This window comes from Geotrypetes seraphini, chromosome 17, assembly GCF_902459505.1.
Source record: "Geotrypetes seraphini chromosome 17, aGeoSer1.1, whole genome shotgun sequence".
In the NCBI taxonomy this organism is placed as follows: Eukaryota; Metazoa; Chordata; class Amphibia; order Gymnophiona; family Dermophiidae; genus Geotrypetes; species Geotrypetes seraphini.
Window position 1 is genome coordinate 30,603,864 of NC_047100.1, and position 24,325 is coordinate 30,628,188.

The window sequence follows — 24,325 nt, forward strand, 5'->3', positions numbered from 1 at the left end:
ACCCAGTTCAACCTAGATGTCGCTTCTCATCCAGTTTACTAGAGGAAACGCCAAGGAATAAAGGACATGAGAAAATGTTCCAGCACGTCTACAACACAAACCTGTCGTCTCCATTTCTCAGCTTTTGGCAATTCATTGCACTCCGATGCCAGAAAAGGTCTTCTCTCCTAGAGGCCAGAAAAATACCATTACAGAACTGATTTGATATACCGCCTTATCAAATATCAAGGCAGTTTTACATTGTATAAAAAAGAAACGATATAAAAAATACTTTAAGAACAAATTTCAATACAATAACAGACGCACTGACAAACAATGACTGATAAGAGGTATGGAAAATTTTTCATACGCCGACAGGTTGAAAATGCTGGGGCTGTTCTCCCTGGAGAAGAGGAGACTTAGAGGAGACATGATAGAAACCTTCAAAATCCTGAAGGGCATAGAGAAGGTAGACAGGGACAGATTCTTCAGACTGTGGGGAACCACAAGTACCAGGGGTCACTCAGAGAAACTGAAAGAGGACAGGTTTAGAACAAACGCTAGGAAGTTCTTTTTTACCCAGAGGATAGTGGACACATGGAATGCGCTTCCGGAGGTTGTGATAAGCCAGAGCACAGTACAGGGGTTCAAGGAAGGTTTAGATAGGTTCCTAAATGATAAAGGGATTGAGGGGTACAGATAGAAGTAGAAGTAGGTTATAAGAATGGTCAAACCACTTCACAGGTCATGGACCTGATGGGCCGCTGCGGGAGCGAACTGCTGGGCGGGATGGATCTCTGGTCTGACCAGTGGAGGCAACTTCTTATGTTCTTATGATACATGGGGTAACTGGGAGAGAGTAAAAGAGATGGAAGGGGAAACAGGCAAATTATCTAAAAATATAAGGCTAAAGGAAGGGAACAGACCTCTATTACTGTCCTTAAAAAGACTATCAAACATCAAAGGTCTTTAAACTGCTTTTAAATTTATCGAGGGATGTAAATTTCTCTTATGTGATTCGGTGCCAAATTCCAGATTGTAGGGGCTGTAACAGAGAAAATACTAGTTCGCATAGTGTTAATGTGTCTTAGTGATGGGATTGTCAGTAAGTTTTGATTTGAGGAGCGGTGATGAATTCTGCTTGGCCTGTTTCACTCTTGAGGCAGACATATTTACTGCACCCAAGACCAAGCTCACCTCCATATACAGTGGTGCCTCACACAACGAACTTAATTCGTTCCAGGAGCAAGTTTGTTATGCGAAAAGTTCGTTATGTGAAACGCGTTTTCCCATAACAATATATGTTAAAAAAATAATTCGTTCTGCAGCATAAAATATGCTAAGATGACATAAAAAAAGATAAATTTGTCAAAATGGTGAAAATGGTGGTCTTGCTGAGGCCAAACTCTTTGACGAGGTCACACTGTTTTACCCCACATTCACTCCTTCTAATTATTTCCCGTTTCATTTCAACAGAAATCACCTTCCTGCTTTTTTTAGAAGCCATGATATATAAAAAATATTGAGTTTATCTTAAAAGGACGACTGTATACAGTGAGAGAGGGCAGTTAAGCGCAGTGACTAACGACTGCCTGCAGTGCCTGCGCGGAAGGATGCAATACATCGGCAGCTCGGGCGACTTCGTTGTGTGAAACGAAGTTCGTTGTGTGAAACGAAGTTCGTTGTGTGAAACGAAGTTCGTTGTGTGAATCAAGACATGGCGTTCGTTGTGCGAGGCGTTCGTTATGCGAGGCACCACTGTACTGAGGTTTGCTGCTGAAATTAGGATCCTGCTTTGCTGGTTGCTACTAGTTTCTCATGACAATCGAAATCAACAGAAAAAGTGACGTTTTAGAGTTTCAGCCCAACAACAGATTCAAAAATGCTATTTAAGGTTTTCTATAAAACAGTTCATAAAATCTGGAACAAATCGTGACCTATAATCAGGAAGCCATTCACATGTATCCATCACACAAGGGCATTATCATGCGTCAGCATTTTCTAACCTAGATTTCACAGAATCTTCTTAGTTTTAAATTCTCTCATTTCTGCTGGTTTCCCACAAAGTATTAGATGGTGAAGTACAGAAATATTTTCACAAATAATTACCCCATTTGTGTCTAACTGCATGACATAGGCTGACTTCTCAGGGACTAAAGGCTTGTGCCAAAGATTACAAGTTGATTTTTGGAAAAAGCAAATTTGACCATGTGACCCCTTTACTCCCGAGTCTTCATTGGCTCCCGGTTTATCTTAGAATTCAATTCAAATGTGCCTGCATCTCTTTCAGAATTTTATATGGCATTTTTATTCACCTTGTTCCTTTATTATGGAACGCTTACATATTTTCCTTTGCAAGAGGCATCCAACAATTCAAACTCTCCCTTCCTTTCAGAAAAATAATTAAAGGAGTTAAAATCTTTAGTCAATCTTTGGCTTTTAAACTTTTGCAACTATGGAATGACTCCCCTTAACTCCCCAGTCCTTTCCAATCTTTTCGTAAATCTCTAAAAAATTTTCTATTTGCTAAACATTTTGAAAATTAATCTCTTTTGAAACCTTTGCTTTTACTTTTTTCATTTCTTATTTAATTGTTGTAAACCGAGTCGAGCTTCCTTAGGTTGATGAACCGGTATATAAAGTTAGAGCTTTAGTTCAGTTTGTGCCGTCAATATATTTGTATAACTAACTTGACGCTGCTAGGTTTTACTAGTCTAGTAGACTCCCTCCTTATCAGAAACACTACCAAAACACTAACCCCAGGCATATTACATTAGTGATTTCTATTCCGCCAATACCTTGCAGTTCAAGGCGGATTACAAAAGAAGTTATCTGGCCATTTCCAGAGGAATTGAAGAGTAGAGCGAGTTGCTTCAGAGAATTGAGATGAGTCTTGCGGTTTCTTGAATAGGATGGTTTTTATTTCTTTTCTGAACAGATTGTAGTCTGGAGTCGATATCAGTAAGTTGGAGAGTTGGTAGTCTAGTTTTGCTGCTTGTTTGGCTTGAAGGCCCTCGTACAGTTTTTTTTCGTTTGACGCCTCTGATTGAGGAATGCGTGAACGGTTTGTGAGTTCTCCGGTGTCTGTGTATGATGAATAATGGATTGATATTTGGTTTTCACCTACCTTAACTTTCCCATCCTCAAGTTGAGCTTGACGAAATCTTGCCAAGGCTGTCCTATAGTGTAATAAAGAAAATTAAGACTAATTTGGAAAAAGAATACATGTGCATCTACATTTTTAAACATAGAAACATAGAAGATGACGGCAGATAAGGGCCATAGCCCATCAGGTCTGCCCACTCTACTGACCCACCCCCAAGTCTATTATCCTAGGGAACCCACTCCTGGTGACAGGATCCTTTTTAAAGCAATATGCTTTGATAACAAATGCATTTTGTGCCAAAGTTACCCCCCTTTTTAGGAAGCCACATTAGTAGCGGTTTTTTTATCGATGGTCACAGCAATAAAAGCTCCGATGCTCATAGTAGGCCCGACTTTAGTACAGGAAGAGGCGGTCGGAGCATACAGCGAGTGATTTCCTTCACTCGCCAGCGCTCCGGCTGCTCTCTCCTGCCTCTTCAGCTGTCCTCTCCTGGTTGGCGGTTCGCGGTTGGAAAATACCGCGAATGACCGGGACCACGAATTCACGAGGGGAGCACTGTATATGCAGTGTATATACAGTGCAACCCCGTGATTTCGCAGTCCCAGTCATTTGCGGTATTTTCCGACCGCAAACCACCAACCAAGAGAGAGGACAGCTGGTGTATGTGTATATATATATATATAGACATACAAAGTATTACATTAGAGATTTCTTGCGGTTCAAGGCAGATTACAAAAGAGTTATAGAAGGTGGGTTACAAAAGAAGATCATTGGTCATTTCTAATGAAGGTAAAGAGTAGATCAGGTAGTATCGGTGAGTCAGGAAGAAGATGGGAAGAAATAAGCTACTTGTGGTGTTAAGACTTTTTCAGGGATTTCTTGAAGAGTATAGTCTATTTCTTTTCTAAACATCTTGTAGTCTGGGGTTATCAGTAGATTGGAGATTTGGTTATCTAGTTTTGCTTCTTTAGTGGCTAGGAGGTCATCGTATAGTTTTTTCCGTTTAACTTCTTTGATTGGAGGGTGTGTGAATGGGGGGGTGTTTTTCTATGTCTGGTTGAGGTAGTTTGGATGAGGTGGTTGTTTAGGTAAGTTGGGCTGTCTCTGTTTATAGTTTTAAATAGAATACAATAGAACAGGGCTGCCCAAGTCTTCGAGATCTACTGGTAGGCCAGGTTTTCAGGATATCCACAATGAATATGCATGAGAGAGATTTGCATACCAAGAAGGCAGTGCAGGCAAATCTCTCTCATGCATATTCATTGTGGCTATCCTGAAAACCTGGCCTGCCAGTAGATCTCAAGGACCAGACTTGGGCAGCCCTGCAGTAGAATTTAAATAGTATGCTTTCCTGAATTGGAAGCCAGTGTGAGTTGAGGTATGCCTCTGTAATGTGGTTGTTTCCTCAATGAGTAGACAAGCCTCAGAGCTGTATTTTGAATTGTTTGTAATTGTTTAGTCATTGTTGCAGGGGAGGTAGAGGATGTTGCAATAGTCTAGTAGACCTAGGATTAGGGATTGTACTATGAGCTGGAATTGTGTTCTTTTGTAGAATTTTCGGACTTGTCTTAGGTTTATCATAATTACGAAAGATTTCTGTATTGTTTTATTCATTTGTGGTTGCATGGTGCAGCATCTGTCTGTTGTCATTCCTAGTAGTTTTAGGGTGGTTTGAATGGGGTAATTGAGTTGATTTCTATATTGGTTATGGTTGGGACTTTGTTATTTTCGAGGAGGATGAATTTTGTTTTGTCTGGGTTAAATTTCAGTTTGTGATCTTCCATCCAAGTTGCTAGTTTTGACCTTTCGATTGCCTTGCTATGTTCTTCTTTTCCCAATCGCACTATATGTAATTCATCTATTTGTTGTGAACCACCTAGAACTCCCTGGGTATGGCGGTATACAAAAATAAATTATTATTATTATTGTTTCTAGTGTTCAGTGTAGTGTGTCTGTCATGGCGAGCTTTGGTTGATCAAAAGGTATGAGAATGGTAATGTCGTTTGCATAACTATAGGAGGTTATGCCTAGTTTGTCCAGGTATGTCCCGAGGGAGGCAGTAAATAGGTTGAAGAGAGTAGGGGATAGTGGGGATCCTTGTGGTATGCCGCAAGGATTGGACCAAGGTTCTGATTTTTCTTTATTCGATTTTACTCTGTATATTCTGGATTTTTAGGAAACCTTCAAACCATGAATATACTTTATCTGAGATACCTATTGTGTCCAAAATTTGCAGTAGGATGCTATGGTCTACCAGGTCAAATGCTACGGTCAGATCCAGTTGTATGAGCAGCATTTTTTTTCCTGTGCTGAGGTGTTATCTAGCTGTGTCAATAAGGGAGCCTAGTAATGTCTCTGTGCTGAAGTTGGTTCTGAAGCCAGATTGAGTGGGGTGGAGTATGTTATGGTCTTCTAGATAGTTGGTGAGGAGTTTGGCTACTAGTCCTTCTGTTAGTTTGACATATAGAGATATTGAGGCAATGGGTCTGTAGTTGGATGGTTGGTTTGTTGGTCCTTTTGGGTCTTTTTGGATCGGGGTGATGATGATTATGCTGAGGTCAGTTGGGAAAGGGCTGTCTGTGAGCATGGTTTGTATCCACTGTAGGAGTAGAGTACAGAATTTTGTGCTGGATGTTGTTAGGAGATATAGTGGGCAGTGGTTGAGGTCACAGGATGCATGGCTGTACTTTTTCTAGAGTTTGTTGAGTTCGGACCATTGTATATTGGGGAATTGGGACCAAGTTCTGTCTGCGGCAGTTGATTATTTTTCTGTGGGATGTATTGTGAATTCAATAGGTGGGATGGGGTACAATTGAGGATAGCTCTGGAATTTGTAATTTTATTCTTAAAGTGTTCTGCTAAGAGGGTGGCTGGGGAGGTATTGTTAGTGGTCATGTAGGGTTTGGTGTCTCTTAGATCTTTTAATATTTGGAATAGTTTTTTGGTGTCTTCGGTTTCTGTGCCTATTAGGTTAGTGTATTGTACTTTTCTCTTATCCTTTAGTTGTAGTTTGTATTGTTTGTTAATTTTTTTCCAGGCTGTTTTCGTGTGATCTAGGTTGGTTTTTCTCCATTTTCTTTCTAGTCGTCTGCATTGTCTTTTGAGTAGGAGTAGTTTGTTGTCAAACCATTGGTCTGATCGTCTGCTGGTTCTAGTTTTGGTTTGTAGTGGGGCTAGTTCATCAAGGGTGTTAGTGCTCAATTTGCCCCAATGTGAAATGAAGTCCTTGGGGTAGCATTTCTGGATTGTTTCATCTATTTTTATCCAGAATTTGGTGGGCTCGATGTGTTTGCGTAAGGTGTAAGTTACTTTTTTGGATTTTGGTGTGGTTTTGTTTTTGGTCCAGTTGATGTTGAAGGTGTATGTGTAGTGGTCTGACCAGAGGGATGAGGACCAAGTTCCATTAGATGTTTGAATTTCTGAAGTAGATGGTTGATGGGTCATGAAGGCTACGATGTCAAGTTGGTGTCCTTTCTTATGAATAGTTTGTGGGTTTAAAATTTGGAAAGATAAGACATTGAGAAATGATAGAAAGTTATCTACTGGTTTGGATGATTGGCCTTTAAGATGTAGGTTTTGATCTCCTAGGATTAGGTTATATGCTGCTGATTGGTAAGGCCCAACTTTAGTGCAGGTCAGAGCATACAGCGAGTGATTTTCTTCACTCGTCGGTGTTCTGGCTGCTCTCTCCTGCCTCTCCCACTGCCCTCTCTAGTCTCCCCCACAAAAAAACGTATTCGTGGTTTTTCAAGATTCAGGAACCCCCGTGAATTTCAGGGGAGTACTGTATATATATTTTGTGTATATGTATATATATATAAATATATATATATATATATATATATATATAAATATATATATATATATATTTAAAGAAGGTAAAGTTCTTGACATAAAAATATAGAGCTTTTACAAGATAGATACTCATATATTTAAGTAAGAAAAGTTTTGTTCACCTCTTCTTTAGAATTGCAAAAAGCTGCTAAATTTAAAAACCCTGATGCAGCAGCCAACTGCCACAAAACGCTGGCTGCATTGGATTTAAGGAAAGTGGCAGTGAGTAATAATTTGAAGAGGAGAATTTGAAAAGAAGGAATGTCATGATAAAAGTTTGAATGTGCACTGAAATCAGAAGAGCAGTTTGAGGACCCCAGCTTTACCGAGATAAATACATTCAAAAGGATAAACTTATGAGTTTGATTCTTTATCTGCTGGCGATACGACTCTATGTATTATGATCAAGAAAAAAAGCTGTTTGAATATTGAAGGTAACTGAATAAGGAAGAGGTTAAATGAATAGTAAAGCAGTCATAGTGTTGAAATTTGAACATAAGATTAACTAGATATAAGATTAACTAAAAAACTTGAAGTTAAGCTCAGTTTTATCCTACATTTTCAAAAATACATCTCCAAATAGTGGGGACAGGAAAGAAGATACATGCTCAAAAGAGAAGGAAAATGTTAAAGACCCCACCAGAGACTCAAAAGGAATAAGTTCAGGTGAGGGAGGAGAAGTTACATTACATTACATTAGTGATTTCTATTCCGCCATTACCTTGAGGTTCAAGGCGGATTACATAAGAATTGTCAAGATAATTTGAAATACATAAAGGCGGATTATATATGAATTGTCAGGATATTAGGAAATACATAAGGGGTAGTTTGAACATTTTAGATTTGCTAAGGAGTAGATAGTATTGTAGGTGAAGCTTGGGACAGGTTTGGTTGTGTTATATAGGTTTTATGTATTTTTTTGAAGAGTAGGGTTTTTGTTTCTTTTTTAAAGGTTTTGTAGTCTGTGGTCAAAGACAGCAGATTGGTGAGTTGTCTGTCTAGTTTTGCTGCTCTGGTGGCCATTAGGTTGTCATATAGTTTTCTTCGTTTGACATTTTTGGTTGGCGGGTGTGTGAATAGTGAGTGGGTTCTCCTGTGTCTGGTTGAGGTGGATTGAGTTAGTTGGTTGTTCCAGTAGGTAGGGCTGTTTCCGTTTATAGCTTTGAATAGTAGGCAATAGAATTTGAAGTGTACTCTTGCTTGTATTGGGAGCCAGTGTGAGTCGTGGTATGCCTCTGTGATGTGGTTGTATTTTTTCAGTGAGTAAATGAGTCTTAGGGCTGTGTTTTGTATTGTTTGTAATTGTTTTATCATGATCGCTGGGCGGGGGGTTATTGTATGTTGCAATACTCTGTTAGGCCGAGGATTAGCGATTGTACCAAAAGTTGGAATTGTTTTCTGTCAAATAATTTTTGAACTTGTCTTAGGTTTCTCATGGTTGCGAATGATGTTTTTATTATTTTGTTGATTTGTGGTTGCATGGTACAGCCTCTGTCAATCAGTACTCCAAGGAATGGGGTAAGAGATCGAGTTTATTACTAGGTTTGTTAAGGTTTTCTAGGAGGATGAAGTTTGTTTTGTCAGGGTTAAGTTTTAGTTTGTGTTCTGTCATCCATGTTGCTACTGTTTCAAGTGTATTGTGCCTATCATGGTGGACGCTGGTTGGTCGAAGGGGAGGATGGTGATGTCATCTGCATGGCTGTAGGTTAGGCCATGTTTGTCTAGGTAGGAGCTGAGGGAAGCAATGTATAGGTTGAAGAGTGTGGGAGATAGTGGTGATCCTTGGGGTACTCCGCAAGGGTTGGACCATGGTTCTAATTTTTCTTTGTCTGTTTTAACCCTGTACATTCTGGATTGTAGGAAGCCTTTAAACCAGGGATGTCCAACCCGCGGCCCAAGGGCCGCATGCAGTCCCCTGAAGTATTTTGTGCAGCCCCGCTCACACTAGAGGGCGATGCAGTGTTTTCCTCTGCCGCCCCCAGCTGTTTACCATCTTGCCGGCTCCCTCCTCCATCTTGCTGCATGGTTTGCTCAAAACCGCGAGCAGCTGATCCTATGTGCCTCTTGCGGCTGACCCGGAAGCGTTCCCTCCGACGTCACTACGTCAGAGGATATGCTTCCAGATCAGCTGCAGGAGGCGTGTGGAAGCCGCTGCCTGCAGCTTTGAGCGAACGCTGCAGGAAGATGGAGGAGGGAGCAAGCAAGATGGTAAACACCCGAGGGTGGCAGAGGAAAACATCGCATCACCCTCGAGCGTGAGCGGGACCACATGCTTCTTGCAGAGAGAAGCCCATCCAGTGGTTTCTAGTCCCGAAGGGCGGCGCGGAGTTCATTCATTCTCCTCACCACCTTCCCTCCTTCTGTACAGCTCATAGATTTGAGGGAACTTCAGGGACTAAGCCCTCTCTTCTCCAGTCTCATAAAGATCCAAGCTCTTCCCCTGTGCCAAAATAATCTTTAAAATCTGCGGGCTTAGGAACTGGGAATTACAGATACCAGCAGCGAGTAGCCCTTCAGGAGAAGGCAGAGAGGGATGGGGGCAGCAGTGAAGGAGATAGAATGAAGGGAACGATAGAGGGGAGCATGAGCCATAAGATGGAAGAATGGAGGGCGTGAAGGAAAGAGATGCAGAGGTGAGGGAGATAATAGAAAGGGAGAACTGGGTGTATGAGAGGGAAAGATGGTGCAATTGGGGAGATAAAGAAAGAGGAGAACTGTTGGGCAGAGAGAGGAGGGACGGAGATAGATAATTATTGGTATAGTGGAGGAAGAGGAGCGAGATAGAGATGCATGGGCGCAGAGAGAAGGGGAGAGAATATGCTGGGCCGAGGAAGCCTCCTGGACTTTTTTTTTTTTTTTGGGGGGGGGAGTTATTAAAAGAAGTGCCAGATTAGGCATGGGGGAAGAGCTTATGGGACCAGGACCAAAAACAAAGGACAGAGAGAGATGGTAGGCAATGGTCTGAAGGGAGAGAAGTTGGACCTGGGGTAGCGTGGAGGAAAAGGGAAAGAGATACTTGAAGGGAGAACTGTTGCGAAGAGAAAGAAAGAAAGGGGAAGGGGAAGGGAGGCAGGTAGGCAGGGGGAGAGATGGGATAGGAGGCAGTTGGGAAGAGAAAGGGAGAAAAGTTGGATCTGGGGATGGGAGGGAGGGAGAAATGTTAGGCCTGTGGATGGAAGGCAGAGAGATGCAGCATCTCTTTTTTTTCTCCATTTCATTGTTCAGTATCAAGGGGGAGGGAAGAAGAAAAACAGAAAAGAGAGGGAGCAAAATGTTGGACCATGGAGATAAGAGGAGGAGAGATGGAATCATGGAAGGGCAGGAGGGAAGAGAGCTGGGATAAGATGATGCTAGAGGATGGAAAGAAAGGGACATGGAGTTATAGCCTGACCAGTGGAGAGGGGAAGGGGGATTCTGAAAGTGGTGAGCCATGTGGATGAGGTCAAAAGGGAGATGACAAGATGAGTGAGAGAGCAGTGCGTACAGTGGTAGAAATGTGGTAATGGGGAGTAGATAGAAGGGAATAGGAGGCTGGAAAATAAGTGAGATGGGAAATGGGAGAGCTAGGGACTGAGAGAAGATGGAGAATTGAGAGGTAGGTGAACATTTAAAAAGAAGGGTGAGAAAGAAGGCAAGATTTGAGTAGACAGAGGCAGAAAAGAAAAAGTTAAGAAAGCTGAAAGAGAAAAATCAATACGTTGGAGGCAGGCATAAGGAAATGGAATGAGAGAAGAGGAGAAAATAAAATGGACAGCAGACACTGGAAAGAGAATTAGCTGAAGATAGAGAAAAAGCAGAAAGAGAAACTGGGACCAAGATGATGGAAAAACAAAACATCCAGACAAGGTAGAAAAAATTGTTTTATTTTGAATTTATTAACTGGAATATTTTAGCTTTAGGATATGTGCACCACAATTATTTTTGTATTCAGTGGCTTAGTCATATATGGCTGATTTGGGGGAGGAACTGGAGCCCAAGATTAGTGGATGGGCACCAAAGTTTCTCCCTGCCTGAGTGCAGTTTACAAATTCTTGAGCTATTGGGGATTCCCAAGCCCTGCCAACTGAAGACATCGTCCTCTAGTCTGGCAACCCAAAATCTCCAAGCTTTGCAGCCAATGGCAATATCCTCAAGCTGCCACTGCTATCATGCATGCATGAAAGCCAAGGGGGGCAGGGAGGAGGGAAGGCAGCAGCTCTGCAATATTGCTGCCAGCTGCAGAACTTGGGCAGTTGGAGGGGGGAGGAGGTGGCTGTCAGTTGGTGAGGCTTGGGGATCCCTACTAGCTACAGCAGGGGAGATGTTCATTTTGAAGGAGCCTAAGCTCAAAGTGGGAAGCCCAAAAAAACAGTAATATTTTTCCTGATTAAATGATCCTCCACGTGCGCCGCTGACTGTTAAATGCAGCATCCTCGCTATGATGAGGCTCATCGTAGCTGTAATAGAAGTGAATGGGAGAACCAGGAGAGTGCATCCCTGCTCATCAGAATGGGGATGAAGAAGCCTGTGGCTGCTCCCACTGTCAGCGGTGCACATGGAGGGATCTCTCAGTCAGGGTAAGTATTGCTGCTTTTTTGGGTTCCTCTCCAGTGTCCCTTTAATGAAGGTTTATTATTAGATACGTACATCTTCTATATTAGCGATTGCAAATTTGGGACCTGCTCAACCTTTTTTTGGCTCATCAGCTAGTGTTAGTGTTTATGTGGCCCCAGAAAATTTTTTTTCAGCCAATGCGACCCAGGGAAGCCCAAAGGTTGGACACCCCTGCTTTAAACCATGATAGTACCTTGCCTGAGATTCCTATGGAGTCTAGTGTTTGTAGGAGGATGTCATGGTCTACCAGGTCGAAGGCTGCGGAGGTCTAGTTGTATGATCAGCATTTTCTTGCCTGTGCTGAGGTGTTGTTTAGCTTTGTCCATGAGTGTTCCTAGTAGGGTCTCAGTGCTGTAGTTGGTTCTGAAACCGGACTATGTGGGGTGGAGTAAGTTGTGGTTTTCTAGGTAGGTTAGGGCTTTAGCTACGAGGCCTTCTATTAGTTTGACGTACAATGGAATTGAGGCTATGGGTCTGTAGTTGGATGGTTGGTCCATTGATCCTTTGGGGTCTTTTAGTATCGGAGTTATGATGATTTCGCTGAGGTCTTGTGTGAAAAGGCCATCTGTGAGTAAAGTATGCATCCATTGCAGTGCAGAATAGTTTCAGTAAGTATGGGGGGGCAGTGGTTAAGGTCACATGCTGCGTGGCTGTATTTATTATACAGTTTGTTGAAGTCTGACCATTGTATGGGTGAGAAGTGAGACCAGGTTCTCTCTGCTGCAACTGATTCTTTCTCTGTAGGGGGGTTTGGTATCTCTTCTAGGTGCGTAGGTGTCCCATTGAACGAGGCTCTGAATGTTGCGATCTTGTTTTTGAAGAGGGTGGCTGAGGGTTGGGGGGGGAGTTGCTGTTGGCTAGGTAGGGTGTGGTATCTGTGAGTTCTTTTAGTAACTGGAACAGTTTTTTTGTGTCTTGGGATCCTTCTCCTATTTGCTTTGTTTAGTATGTCTTTCTTTTTTCTTTCAGTTTTTGTTTGCATTTTTGGTTCAGTATTCTCCATGCTGGTTTTGTGGAATCTTGGTTATTTTGCCTCCATTTTCTTTCGAGTTGTCTGCATTGCCTTTTGAGTAGGAGTAGTTCGTTGTTGAACCATTTGTCTGATTTTCTATGGATTCTGGTTTTGGGTTGTTCCAGGGCTAGTTCATCTAGGGTTGCTGTACTTAGATGGCTCCATTATGAGATGAAGTCTTTGGGAGTGTGGTCTTGGATTAAGGTGTCTGCTTTTGTCCAGAATATGGTGGGGTCGATGTATTTACGTGAGTTGTTAGTTATTTTTTGAGTAATTGGTGTGCTTTTGTTATTGGTCCAGTTGATTTTGAAGGAGTAAGTATAGTGATCTGACCAGAGGGAACGGTTCCATTTTCTGTTTGGATTTCTGGTTTTGTGGGATGTTGGGACATGAAGGCTGCGATGCCGAGTTGGTGTCCTTTTTCATGTGTGGTTTGAGGGTCTAATATTTTGTATGTTAAGGCCTCAAGGTATGATAGTAAGGTTTCTACTTGTTTGCAGGATTAGTTTTCAAGGTGGAGGTTGAGGTCGCCTAGGATTAAGTTGTAAGTTGTCGTTAGTAAGTTTCAGTATATAAAATCTTCAAATATTGGTTTTGCTGTACTCCAGTTACCTGGGGTTACGTAGCAGAGCATGCATGTTAGTGTTCCTTTGAGTGATGTGCTTGAAAGTTGGCAGGCTAGTAAATCCATGTATTGGTTGGTTGTTTTGTCTTGTATTTTTAGGTTTATGGTGTTTCTGGCTACGATGGCAATTCCTCCTCCTCTTATTTTCTCTGCAGACCATTGTTATCCTGTGACTCTTTGGGCATACTTCCGTTATTCTGGGCTCTGAATCAGAAGTTAGCCAAGTCTCTGTGAGGAAAAGGCAATCTAGGTTATCTTCTTCTATTCAGTTTTTTATGAGTTCTGTCTTGGGGCCTATGGCTCTGATGTCCACATATGCACGTGTGAGTGGTGTAATCTGTTGGTGTGTTGTGAGTTGTTTTCGGGTAGATGAGTGATCTTTGGTGGGGTTGTGTTTTGGTCTTGTAAGGGTTTGTCGGTCTTCTTCTTCTTGTTTGTGAGGTGGGTTGGTATGTGTATGTCTGACAGTTTGGGTTTCTGTCTATTGCGAGTCGCCTGGTTGGTTGGGTAATACCCTTGGAATTTGCTATGGTTGGTATAGGGGAGATGTTGTTTGCTGTTGCCTTCCATTTGTTGGTTAGGAGCAGGGTAATCAGTAGGATAGTTTGTGGGTATTTTCGTGGTGTAATTATCATAGTGGTGCTAAGTGTGGCAGATATTGTAGTTGTGGGTAGTGGTGGGGAAAGTCTTTCCCTTCTTGGCTTGTTGAAAGTTGTTTGTCTCTTCAGGCTCCGAGGAAGGAGCGGGTGGTCCGTGTCGTTGTGGATGAGTAGTGTTGGTTTGTAGCTTGGCTGGATTGGGTTGGCGGCTTTGAGAGGGTATGGTATTGGTTTGGTCGCTTCTTGGTTGCTTTGCAAAGGCGCTCGCCTTTTAACTGGCTCAGCGACTAGCAGCGGTGGGGAGGGATGGAGTGCTCTCCCATGCCCGAGTCCCGTCCCGGTCTGTTGCTGGAAGAGGGAGGCAGGGTACGTAGAGGAGGGTGAAATTCAAAACTTAAGTTGCTGAGCCTTCCAACTGACTCAGTGGCGGTGGGGAGGGGCGGAGTGCTGGTCCGTCGCTGGAAGAGGGAGTTATATCCAGTTATCACACTAGAAGAGATGCATGGGTGACTACCAAAAAAGAAAATTTGCATTTGCACCAGCCTTGCTGTTGAGAGCAGAGCCTATGCATTTCTGTAGACTTCAAGTTAGACAAATAGAGGAGCATTTTCAAAACATACATCTAAGTCTGATTTGGATGTAAGGCGCTAGAGATCCAAAGTTGGCAGTAAGAAAATTACCATTTTTGAAAGGCAAACCACTATATGTCTAGAAATTTATTTATTTTTTTAATCCTCTATCTGGACATCCAAGCCATTGAGACACACAGACTGCCAGGACATCTATCTTTATACCACATTTTCGAACAAAATGTCGTCCAAGTCCCAAATGCCCGAAACAAGACCATTTGGACGGGGGAGCAGACATGGCAAGAGAGCAGTGGGGCACCTTAATGCTGTGAACTGCACAAAAAAGGTGCCAGATAAACATCTCACCAGAAATCCTTTATAGGTTACGGCGAGACTCCCAAAACCCCAATAGCCCTTACGGGAGAGAGATAGATTTGGCTGTAGGAAGGGAGGTGACCGCACGCCTTCCATCCCTTAACTGAGGGAACAAGGCCATTCACCGCTCCACGGGACGGTGGATGGCCTTGTCCCCGCGCCCGCAGCTAGCTGTGGGTAAGTGCCACCGTGTCAGTCTCTAGTCCAAGGTAAACACTGGTTCTAAGAGAAGGAAGTAATCAAACACACAAAAAGCCAGTGTCTGCTTTACCTACTAGGTCCTGGCAAGCATTGCACTAGTTTCGCTCATTGAACTATATACACTTACATGGCCTTTTCTGCATTTCGAGCCTGTACGAGAGGAAACAAAATGATGCCGGTTAGTATTCGAGCTCGTCAGTTCAATAGTGCAATACATGACACTCAGATTTCCCGATCATGCCACCCCTCCCCCCCCCCTCCCCCCCCCCCTTCACATTGGACATCGTAGGCCAGAAGCCTGCGCGATCCGCTCGCGCACCTCTACCCCCCTCCCCGACGCCACGTGCTGGCGCTCAGGCCCCCGCCTCCCCCAGCAACGGCCACGCACCATGGTCCCGCGAGCACCGAAAAAGCTGCAAGAGAAGCGCCCTCGGCCGGATGTGACGAACCGGAAGTACCTCCCAAGTGCAAGTTCGGACGCAGCCGGCGACTGCTGCTCGTTGCCATGGCAACGGATGACGTCATTCTCGGGCGTAACGTTGGGAACACGCGAGAGCGCTAGTGCAGCCCCTGCTCCAAAGAGCTGACAGTCTAAATACACAAACAGGATGTCATAGATACAGTTAAGAGGAACGTTAGTCAGCTGACTGGCTTAGAGGACTAAGAACTAAGGGCTCCTTTTATAAAGGTGCGCTGGCGTTTAACGCGCGTAATACTGCGCCACAGCGACTTAACGAGCGCTAGCGGTTTACCCCACGAAATACCGCACGCTAAACCGCCAACCGCGCAAGCCGCTACCGCCTCCTCTTGAATAGGCGGTAGTTTTTAGGCCAGCGCGGGGGGGGGGGGTTAGCGCGTGATGAAAACTCACGCGTGTTAACCCCGCTAGCGCAGCTTAATAAAACGAACCCTAAGACTAAGGGATCCTTTTATAAAGATGAATGCGCAGTTTAATGCGCGTAATCCCGCGCCATATCGGTCTAACGAGCGTAATACCGCACGCTACCGGCTTACCCCACAAAATACCGCGTGCTAAACCGCCAACCGCGCAAGCCGCTACCGCCTCCTGTTGAGCAGGCGGTAGTTTTTAGGCCAGCGTGAGGGGGTTAGCGCGTGATGAAAACTCACGCGAGTTAACCCCACTAGCGCAGCTTAATAAAAGGAACCCTAAGACTAAGGGATCCTTTTATAAAGGTGAATGCGCAGTTTAATGCGCGTAATACCGTGCCATAGCGGTTTAACGAGCGTAACACCACACGCTAGCGGTTCACCAAACAAAATAGCGCTCGCTAATCCGCCAACCGCACAAGCCGCTACCGCCTCCTCTTGAGCAGGCGGTAGTTTTTAGGCCAGCGCCAGGGTTAGCGCGTGATGAAAACTCACGCGTGTTAACCCCGCTAGCGCGGCTTAATAAAAGGAACCCTAACACTAAGGGATCCTTTTATAAAGGTGAATGCGCAGTTTAATGCGCGTAATACCGCGCCCTAGTGGTTTAATGAGTGTAATACCACACGCTAGCGGTTTACCACACAAAATACCGCGCGCTTAACCGCCAACCGCGCAAGCCGCTACCACCACCTCTTGAGCAGGCGGTAGTTTTTAGGCCAGCGCCAGGGTTAGCGCGTGATGAAAACTCACGCGTGTTAACCCCGCTAGCGCGGCTTAATAAAAGGAACCCTAAGACTAAGGGATCTTTTTATAAAGGTGAATGCGCAGTATAATGCGCGTAAAACCGCACCATAGCGGTTTAATGAGCATTTGAAAACACACTAGCGGTTTACCACACGAAATACCGCGCGCTAAACTGCCAACCGCGCATGCCGCTACCGCCTCCTCTTGAGCAGGCGGTAGTTTTAGGCCCGTGCGGGGTTAGCGCATGATGAAAACGTACGCACCCCGCTAACACTAAGGTCTCCTTTTACTAAGCCACGTTAGTGCTTTTACACACAGAATAGCACGCGCTACTTTGCCGTGTGCTCTAGACCTTAACGCCCCCCGCTCATTCCACAGGGCCTGAACCCTGCGGGGGCTCATCCTGATCGATACCAGTCGGGCCAACAGTTTCCCCCCCCCCCTATTATCAAATCTATAGAGTTGATACTTATAATAAGCGAGGGATTTACGCGCCCACTGATGTAGTAGGGAATTAAGAGCTACTTGATATTCCATCAACTCCTGTCTGTGCGTGGGATCGCCAGATGTGCTGTACTGCCGCCTTGCCCCAGCTATGTCCCTCTCAAGACGCAAAATTTCCCTGTCTCACGCTTTTTTCACGTGACTGCTATAACAAAGGGTATCCCCCCTTAACACCACCTTTGCGGCTTCCCAAAATAAAATGGTGTCTCCTTCCGTATGGGCATTATGCCTTTTATAGTCTTTCCACAAAGCCAGCAACCGCTCCAGATATTTCTGATCCCCATACGAAGCGAGCGGAAATACCCAGTGCCACGCCCGCCGAGGCCCCACTCCCTCCTTCCAGCATACCTGAACCCAGGCGTGATCTGAAATTTTATACAGACCTATGTCTGCCCTCTCAAGGGCCTGGAACACTGGTTCCGTCACCCAAATATAATCTATGCGTGACTGAGTACCATACGCCTGGGACATATGGGTATAATCCCTCTCAGCACCATGCAGCACTCTCCAGGTGTGAATTAACTCCAGGTTATCACTAAATTTTCGAAGCTCCCTCTCCCCAACTCAACGGAGAGCCCCTCCTGGCCCCATGCAATCCAAAACCAGAATCCCGAAGTGCATTAAAGTCCCCCCCCCCCCAACAATAAGGGGAACCTGAGAGAAGGGCAATAGCAAGTGTGTCATCTTGGCATAGAATGCTGGGTCACTGTCATTGGGAGCATAGACACAGCAAAATACCATGTCCTGTTGCAATCACCCCCCGACAGAGCAATATCTGCCTTCCCCATCTCTTACGGAATAAAATTGCTTCCCCCCATGTGTTTCCCCTTCGCAGAAGCCGCTACACACTCCCCCACTCACCATTGTTTCCACTTAGCATGCTCAAGATCAGTCAAATGGGTTTCCTGGAGAAACGCCACATCCACCTTATGGTGCTGTAAATGTTGCAAAATTGTGGAGCGCTTAACTGGGGAATTGATCGCCCCCACATTCCAAGTTATAAAGTTAACCAGGATCCACTGGCATCATCCACTCCACATACTCCACCATCATTATTCATATGACCTGACCACCCCAGCCCCTGACCAGGCCCCACCAGAGCATCAGCTGATCACCCAAAACCAACGCGGGGCGGATAGTACCATCACCCGAACAACTCCATACCCCAGCTCCCAACCCCTTCCCCGCATCCCAACTTCCCCACCTGCCATCCTCCAAAGACCCCCCTCCCCCCTATTCCCCACCCCAGACTACATCTCGAGACCATCTAATCAGAGCTCGAGATCCCTCTAGGAAGAAGCAACACCACCACCCCAGCTGCCCCAAAGCATATACCAACCACCCAATAAATCAACTCAATGAAAACACACAGCACTCCGCCCAATTCCCCACCACATTCAGACTCCCCAAACAGAACCTCCAGCCCTCCCCAAAACACTCACCCAGCACATAACCACTACACACCTCCCTATTACAGTCCCCTTGGCCATTCTGCAGTAAGACTGCCTAGGCCTGCATTTAAGTCCCAATGCTGGTGGCCTCCCTCTCACGTGGGCTGCCCAGGAGGCCCCCTGCTCACTGCACTCCGCACCGTCACTCCTCTGGTCTGCCGCCACCAACCGGAAGGTCCAGCTCTCTCCTCCGCGCTCTCTCCTGCAGGTCCCCCTTTTGGCAGATTCTTTCAGCACTGACTAGGCCACTCCCCACTGTCAAGGCCAAGGCAAAGAGATAAAGCCACCTGTAGCGGAGGCCTTCCCTATGAAGATAGGTGGTCACCGATTGCATATCCTTCCGCTTTCGCAATGTAGCTGCCACCACATTTTGCAATGAAAATTGATTCAACTTTAAACTTAAAAAGCTGTATCATTTTAAGTGAATTGAATTGAATGAAACACTTTTTCCCCTGAATTGGACAGCTCTAGTGCAAAGCCTTGGACCAGTGTACTCGTTGCCTCTCTACCTATGTTCATGACATAGAGGAGAAAGTGAATTTGGGGGAAAACAAGGCAATTCTCAATAGATAAAGAGAATGTCCATCTCTTTGATGATACCCTCGATGAAGAATCTGGGTTGGCAGAGGATATAATTGACACAATGTCATGGTCTCACACGGGAAGAGGCAGCTCCAGCTTACAAACTAGTGAAGACCACTGAGCCAAAGAAATCAGCTTCAATGTAGTCACATTGTCTCAAAATGAAGTCTTCAGCAGAATCAGTTCTTTCACCCTCTTAAAACATTTATGAAGTGTCATTTTCAGCTCTTCTGTGCTTCAGGCTTTGCGTGCTGGGTTCTTTCAGAGGCGAATGAGTGCTGTCAGTGCCGCTTTGTAACGGGCTCAGGGTTGCTGACAAGGCTATTCCTGGTAGGAAGCAGGATTCTCATTTCAACTATTCAGCAAAGAAACCTTAGCCAGCTCCAATCTCACTGTTAACATTTGTGGAGGATTTGCAAGATATTATTACTACAAGATCTACCCTTCTGGTCGCTTTTCTTCATGAAAGTCATAAACATGAGGATCCTTTTATGAAGGTGCACTAGGGCTTAACGCCGGCATTAGTTCTAGAAGTGTAGCGTGCGGTAATTTTTCTGCGCACCTTCGTAAAAGGAGCCCTTTGTGTTACTACAATAAACATTTCTTTCCTTACTCAGACATAATGCTTTTTGGCTTTCAAATCTTGAGTAGTGCCTTGGGGGTCATCTTTTCTTTCTTCCTAGATTTGCATCTCAAGGAGGCACTGCATGCAAATCCATCTCATACATATTCATTGTGGATATCCTGAAAACCTGATCTGGCTCTGGCTCTCGAATTGCCTACCCCTGCACTAGTGTCACTATGCTCACATGACCCCCTTTCCTCAGGTCACTTTATTGCAGGGGGTCTCCAAAGTCCCTCCTCGAGGGCCGAAGCCAGTCAGGTTTTCGGGATTTCCCCAATGAATATGCATAAGATCTATGTGCATGTACTGCTTTCACTGCATATTCATTGGGGAAACCCCAAAAACCTGACTGGATTCGGCCCTCGAGGAGGGACTTTGGAGACCCCTGCTTTATTGGCTCCCTATCCATTTCCACGTACAGTTCAAACTCCTACAACTGTAGTCACTCCGCAGCTCCTCAGTATCTTTCCTCTCCGGGAACCCCATGAATTAGGTTAGTGGTTCCCAACCCTGTCCTGGACGACCACCAGGCCAGTCGGGTTTTCAGGATAGCCCTAATGAATATGCATGCGAGAGATCTGCATGTAATGGAGGTGCCAGGCATGCAAATCTGCTCCATGCATATTCATTAGGGCTAGCCAGAACAGGGTTGGGAACCACTGGTATAGCCTATCTCAGGGCTGCCCAAGTCCAGTCTTTGAGATCTACTGGCAGGCCAGGTTTTCAGGATATGCACAATGAGGTAGAAGAGGATCTCTTTTTCCTTAAAGGACCCAGGGCAACAAGAGGGCATCCATTGAAAATCAGGGGTGGGAAATTTCATGGCGACACCAGAAAATATTTCTTCACCGAAAGGGTGGTCAACTGCTGGAATAATCTTCCACAACAGGTAATTGAGGCCAGCAGCGTGCCAGATTGTAAGAAAAGATGGGATTGGCATGTGGGATCTCTTCATGGAGGTAGTTAGGGGGTGGGCAAACTAGATGGGCCGTGGCCCTTTTCTGCCCTCATTTTCTATGTTTCTATGAATATGCATGAGAGAGATTTGCCAGCACTGCCTTCTTGGTATGCAAATCTTTCTCATGCATATTCATTGTGGATATCCTGAAAACCTGGCCTGCGAGTAGATCTCAAGGACTGGACTTGGGCAGCCCTGACCTATCTTATTTCTGTATGTGGAAATATCTTTAAAGAAAAAACCATTGCTAGTGACTTTCATTTAGATGACCGTCTGTCTTTTTGGAAGGTATTCTAAACATTAAGGCAGGGGTGTCCAATGTCAGTCCTCGAGGGCCTCAATCCAGTCGGGTTTTCAGGATTTCCCCAATGAATATGCATGAGATCTATTTGCATGCACTGCTTTCATTGTATGCTAATAGATCTCATACATATTCATTGGGGAAATCCTGAAAACCCGACTGGATTGCGGACCTCGAGGACCGACATTGGACACCCCTGCATTAAGACAATACCAATGCAAAGGGCTGTGGGTTCAAATCCTGCACAGCTCCTTGTGACCCTGGCCAAGTCACTTAATCTCCCAGGTACATTAGATAGGGAAAAATACTCGAGTACCTGAATAATTTGTAATCTGCATAGAATTGTAGGATAAGTAATTAAATAAATTTAAAAAAATCACCCAGGGTGGCATACAGCAAATATAATTGAATATACAGCATACCATTTATAATTATAGTGATGCTCAGATGTCAGCAGGAGGGAGTGGGCATATCTTCCACTGCTGGGGGGTTTCAAGGGTTGTTGTGTGGCAGTGGGCATCTCAGGGGGGGATTTTTGCAGTGGGAAGGAGTGGATATCTCTTCCCCTGCCAGGGTGGGGTGAGGGGTCAGGGGTTATTGCATTGCAGTAGGAGGGAGTGGGCATCTCTCCCGGTGTTGCTTGGTAGCGGCAGCAAAGTTTTGTGGTAGGTCTGAGCTTCAAGCCTTACTTTCCTGTCAATGCCTGTATCAGTCGGCACTCAGACACTGACCAGAAAGTAAGGCCACGCAGTGACCTCATGGCAGAGTCGGAGACTGCTAGAAAGCTCAGGAAAGACTGGGGTAAGCCATTTTGATAATCCACCACTACAATATATGAACACTAACCAGCCAGAACCAGTTTTGAGAATCTTCCTCTTAGTTACTGAACCTAAGCTGTAAAGGGTTAAAACCTGGGGAGGGGCCACTGCCTGTCGCAATGGATTCTGTTCTTTCAAAGAGGCTGAAGAGAAGGCGGGTTCCAACCCCAGGATGCAGCCAAGGCCTCTGGGAGCTTCATCGAAGAAACTGCTCACATAAGTGCATTTATATACTATGTTCTATGATAATAAACTAAAGATTGGATTAAGAGATTCAGACCTAGTATTAGCACTTGCACCTGCCAGGAGCTATGTTTTGCCATGTTGCCCAAGTTACACCTGTTTTTTTCCAGATGGATGTTTTGGCAGATTCAATGCCTCCATTTAAGCCCAAAGCTGCCCTCAAATTTTCATGTGCAACTCAAAGCACCATTCTTAGAATAGAAATGTGTAGGACAGATAAAGGCAAAATGGTCCATCCCTATGAGATCCCACATGCCAGTCTCCACCACCTCTACCGGGAGCCAATTCCATGCATCCACTACCCTTGCCTATCACCTTTTCACTTCATCCTAAGCCCTCTTATTCTGGCACTTCCTTTCAAATGAGACTCCGTCATATCTCCCCTCTCCCACCTCTCCTCCAAAATATATGTTTGGTAGTATATGTACAATATTGGTTACTTTTTTGTTTAAAAGCTCATCTATGTTTGGTGTGGTACCCAATGTGTTAATGTTTTTGAATATTGGTTCACCAATATTGTTTTCAGTAAATACAAGTCTAATAATTGCCATTATACTGTGAGTTTATCATATTTTAAACTTGGGCAGTTTAAAAAATGTTTCACATAGGTTGTGTAGAAAGAAATGTCAATGAACAAAAATACATTTAAGGTGATATTTTAAAAAGTGCAATTGCACACAGCTCACATTAGCTTTCAGGTCAAACCGATAGCAAAAGTTAATATTGCTTGAACATATAAATGAATCCTTGTGTAATCAGTGGTGGTAGCCATGGGGGTGGGGGAAAGGAGCCTGCCCTCCTCCCACTATGGGCTCAATCCCTTCCAACTTTGCAGCAGTCAGCCAAAGAAATTCAGTATCTGAGCTGATCCCCTCTTCCTTGTGCTCCTGCTGTAATACAAAAGTCAGTGATAGCCTCCACCCTCGACACCAGGACTTCTTCTGCATGCTTGGGGAGTCCTAGAGTCAGCCGCTGGAGGCCCATCACTAACTTTTGCATTACATCAGAAGGGGAGCAGCTCAGGAACCACATTTCTTTGTTTGGTGGGGCTTCGGCATTCCTGCCTGCATGAGGAGGAGGTAGGACTATGCCCCTGGTGCATATGAGGGGGTGTTGAAAAGTTCTCAGACCAACCGAGAAGAGAACGATATGGTTCAATCAAAGATCTGAAACAATATCAGAATTTTGTTTCTGCAAATTGGCACCCAACACTTTTTCAGCTACAGTGGCAGGATTTAGAAAGTTAGTACTGTTCAAGCTTTTGCCACATGTCCTGTAATCCTTTTGCAAGACTGTTCAGGTGTAAATGTTTTAGCTGCTCTTCCCGCCTGGCTGAAGATGAACTGTCCTGTGCTGAGAGGATCTCTGGGAAAGGGCTAAAACATCCCATTCCTATACAGTAATGGGAAAATGGGTACGACTGTCTTCAACATTTCAAAAACATAAGTGCAATTACAACAGAAAAAAATAGAAAACCTTTATTTGCAACAACAAATCTCTTACTTGTCTATAGTTTCTTCTGCAGGATGTGCGGATGTTGCAGTAGACACCTGTATTTCTGGAGTTTCAAACACCAAGGAAGATTCACTTGTGGTGGACAGATAAGCCTCCTTTTTCCCATCCTAGACAGTCAGTTTGCAGCTCTCAGAGCAGCCCAACTTAGCTTTAGATAGTGTGTTCTGCTACCAATGCAAGCTGTGCAGTGGGAATGAGATTGTTTTTTTGCATACCTGTGAGTCTTCCCTCTCCTTAAACTTTTTATTATGACTTAAGTTGTGGGTTTGTTTGTTTTTTGTTAACTTTCCTTTCTCCTATTGCTTTCTGAACATGGTCAATGGATGTAGTTTCAGGTCTATTTTAAAGGTAATAAGCGTGGAAAAAGAACTTGAGTCCTTACCTGCTAATTTTCTTTCCTTTAGTCGCTCCAGACCAGCACAGAAACAGCTGGTTTTATACTCCTCTGCTAGCAGGTGGAGACACTGACTTTTGGCATCAGTACAAGTGGGCCGTGCAGGCCTTCTTACAATCAGTCTTTACGAATAGGCAAGCAGATATCGACGACTGATTCAGAACATGCAACTCCACACTCACATGGAGATAAAACATAAGCATAGCCCATGAGTACCAGGAAAACAGTGTTGGATACCTATTAAAACAAGAACTTTCCCCAAACATCCCATAGTTCACCAACCAAACCAAATGCCGCTGCTTTTGTAACTCCCCCAACAACCAACATCTGCAGGAAAAAAAGCCATACTCTTCACAAAAAACACAGAATAACACACTAGGGCAGGATTCTATGCCAGTCTGGAGGGACG

At 44.6% G+C, this 24,325-nt stretch overlaps 1 protein-coding gene across 1 annotated transcript in view; it reads right to left on the reverse strand.

Annotated features, from left to right (window-relative positions):
* The window catches only part of LOC117351304 (pre-mRNA-splicing factor ISY1 homolog), a 57,581-nt gene extending 42,215 nt beyond the window's left edge, over positions 1–15,366 (reverse strand). The window contains exons 1-4 of the mRNA XM_033926433.1: positions 15,282–15,366; positions 15,021–15,043; positions 3,107–3,158; positions 102–167 (exon numbers count right to left, since the gene is read on the reverse strand). Coding sequence (XP_033782324.1) covers positions 102–167; positions 3,107–3,158; positions 15,021–15,043; positions 15,282–15,284 — 144 coding nt within the window. The 5' untranslated portion in view covers positions 15,285–15,366. The remainder of the gene's footprint in view (positions 1–101; positions 168–3,106; positions 3,159–15,020; positions 15,044–15,281) is intronic.
* Between the last annotated feature and the right edge of the window lie 8,959 nt (positions 15,367–24,325).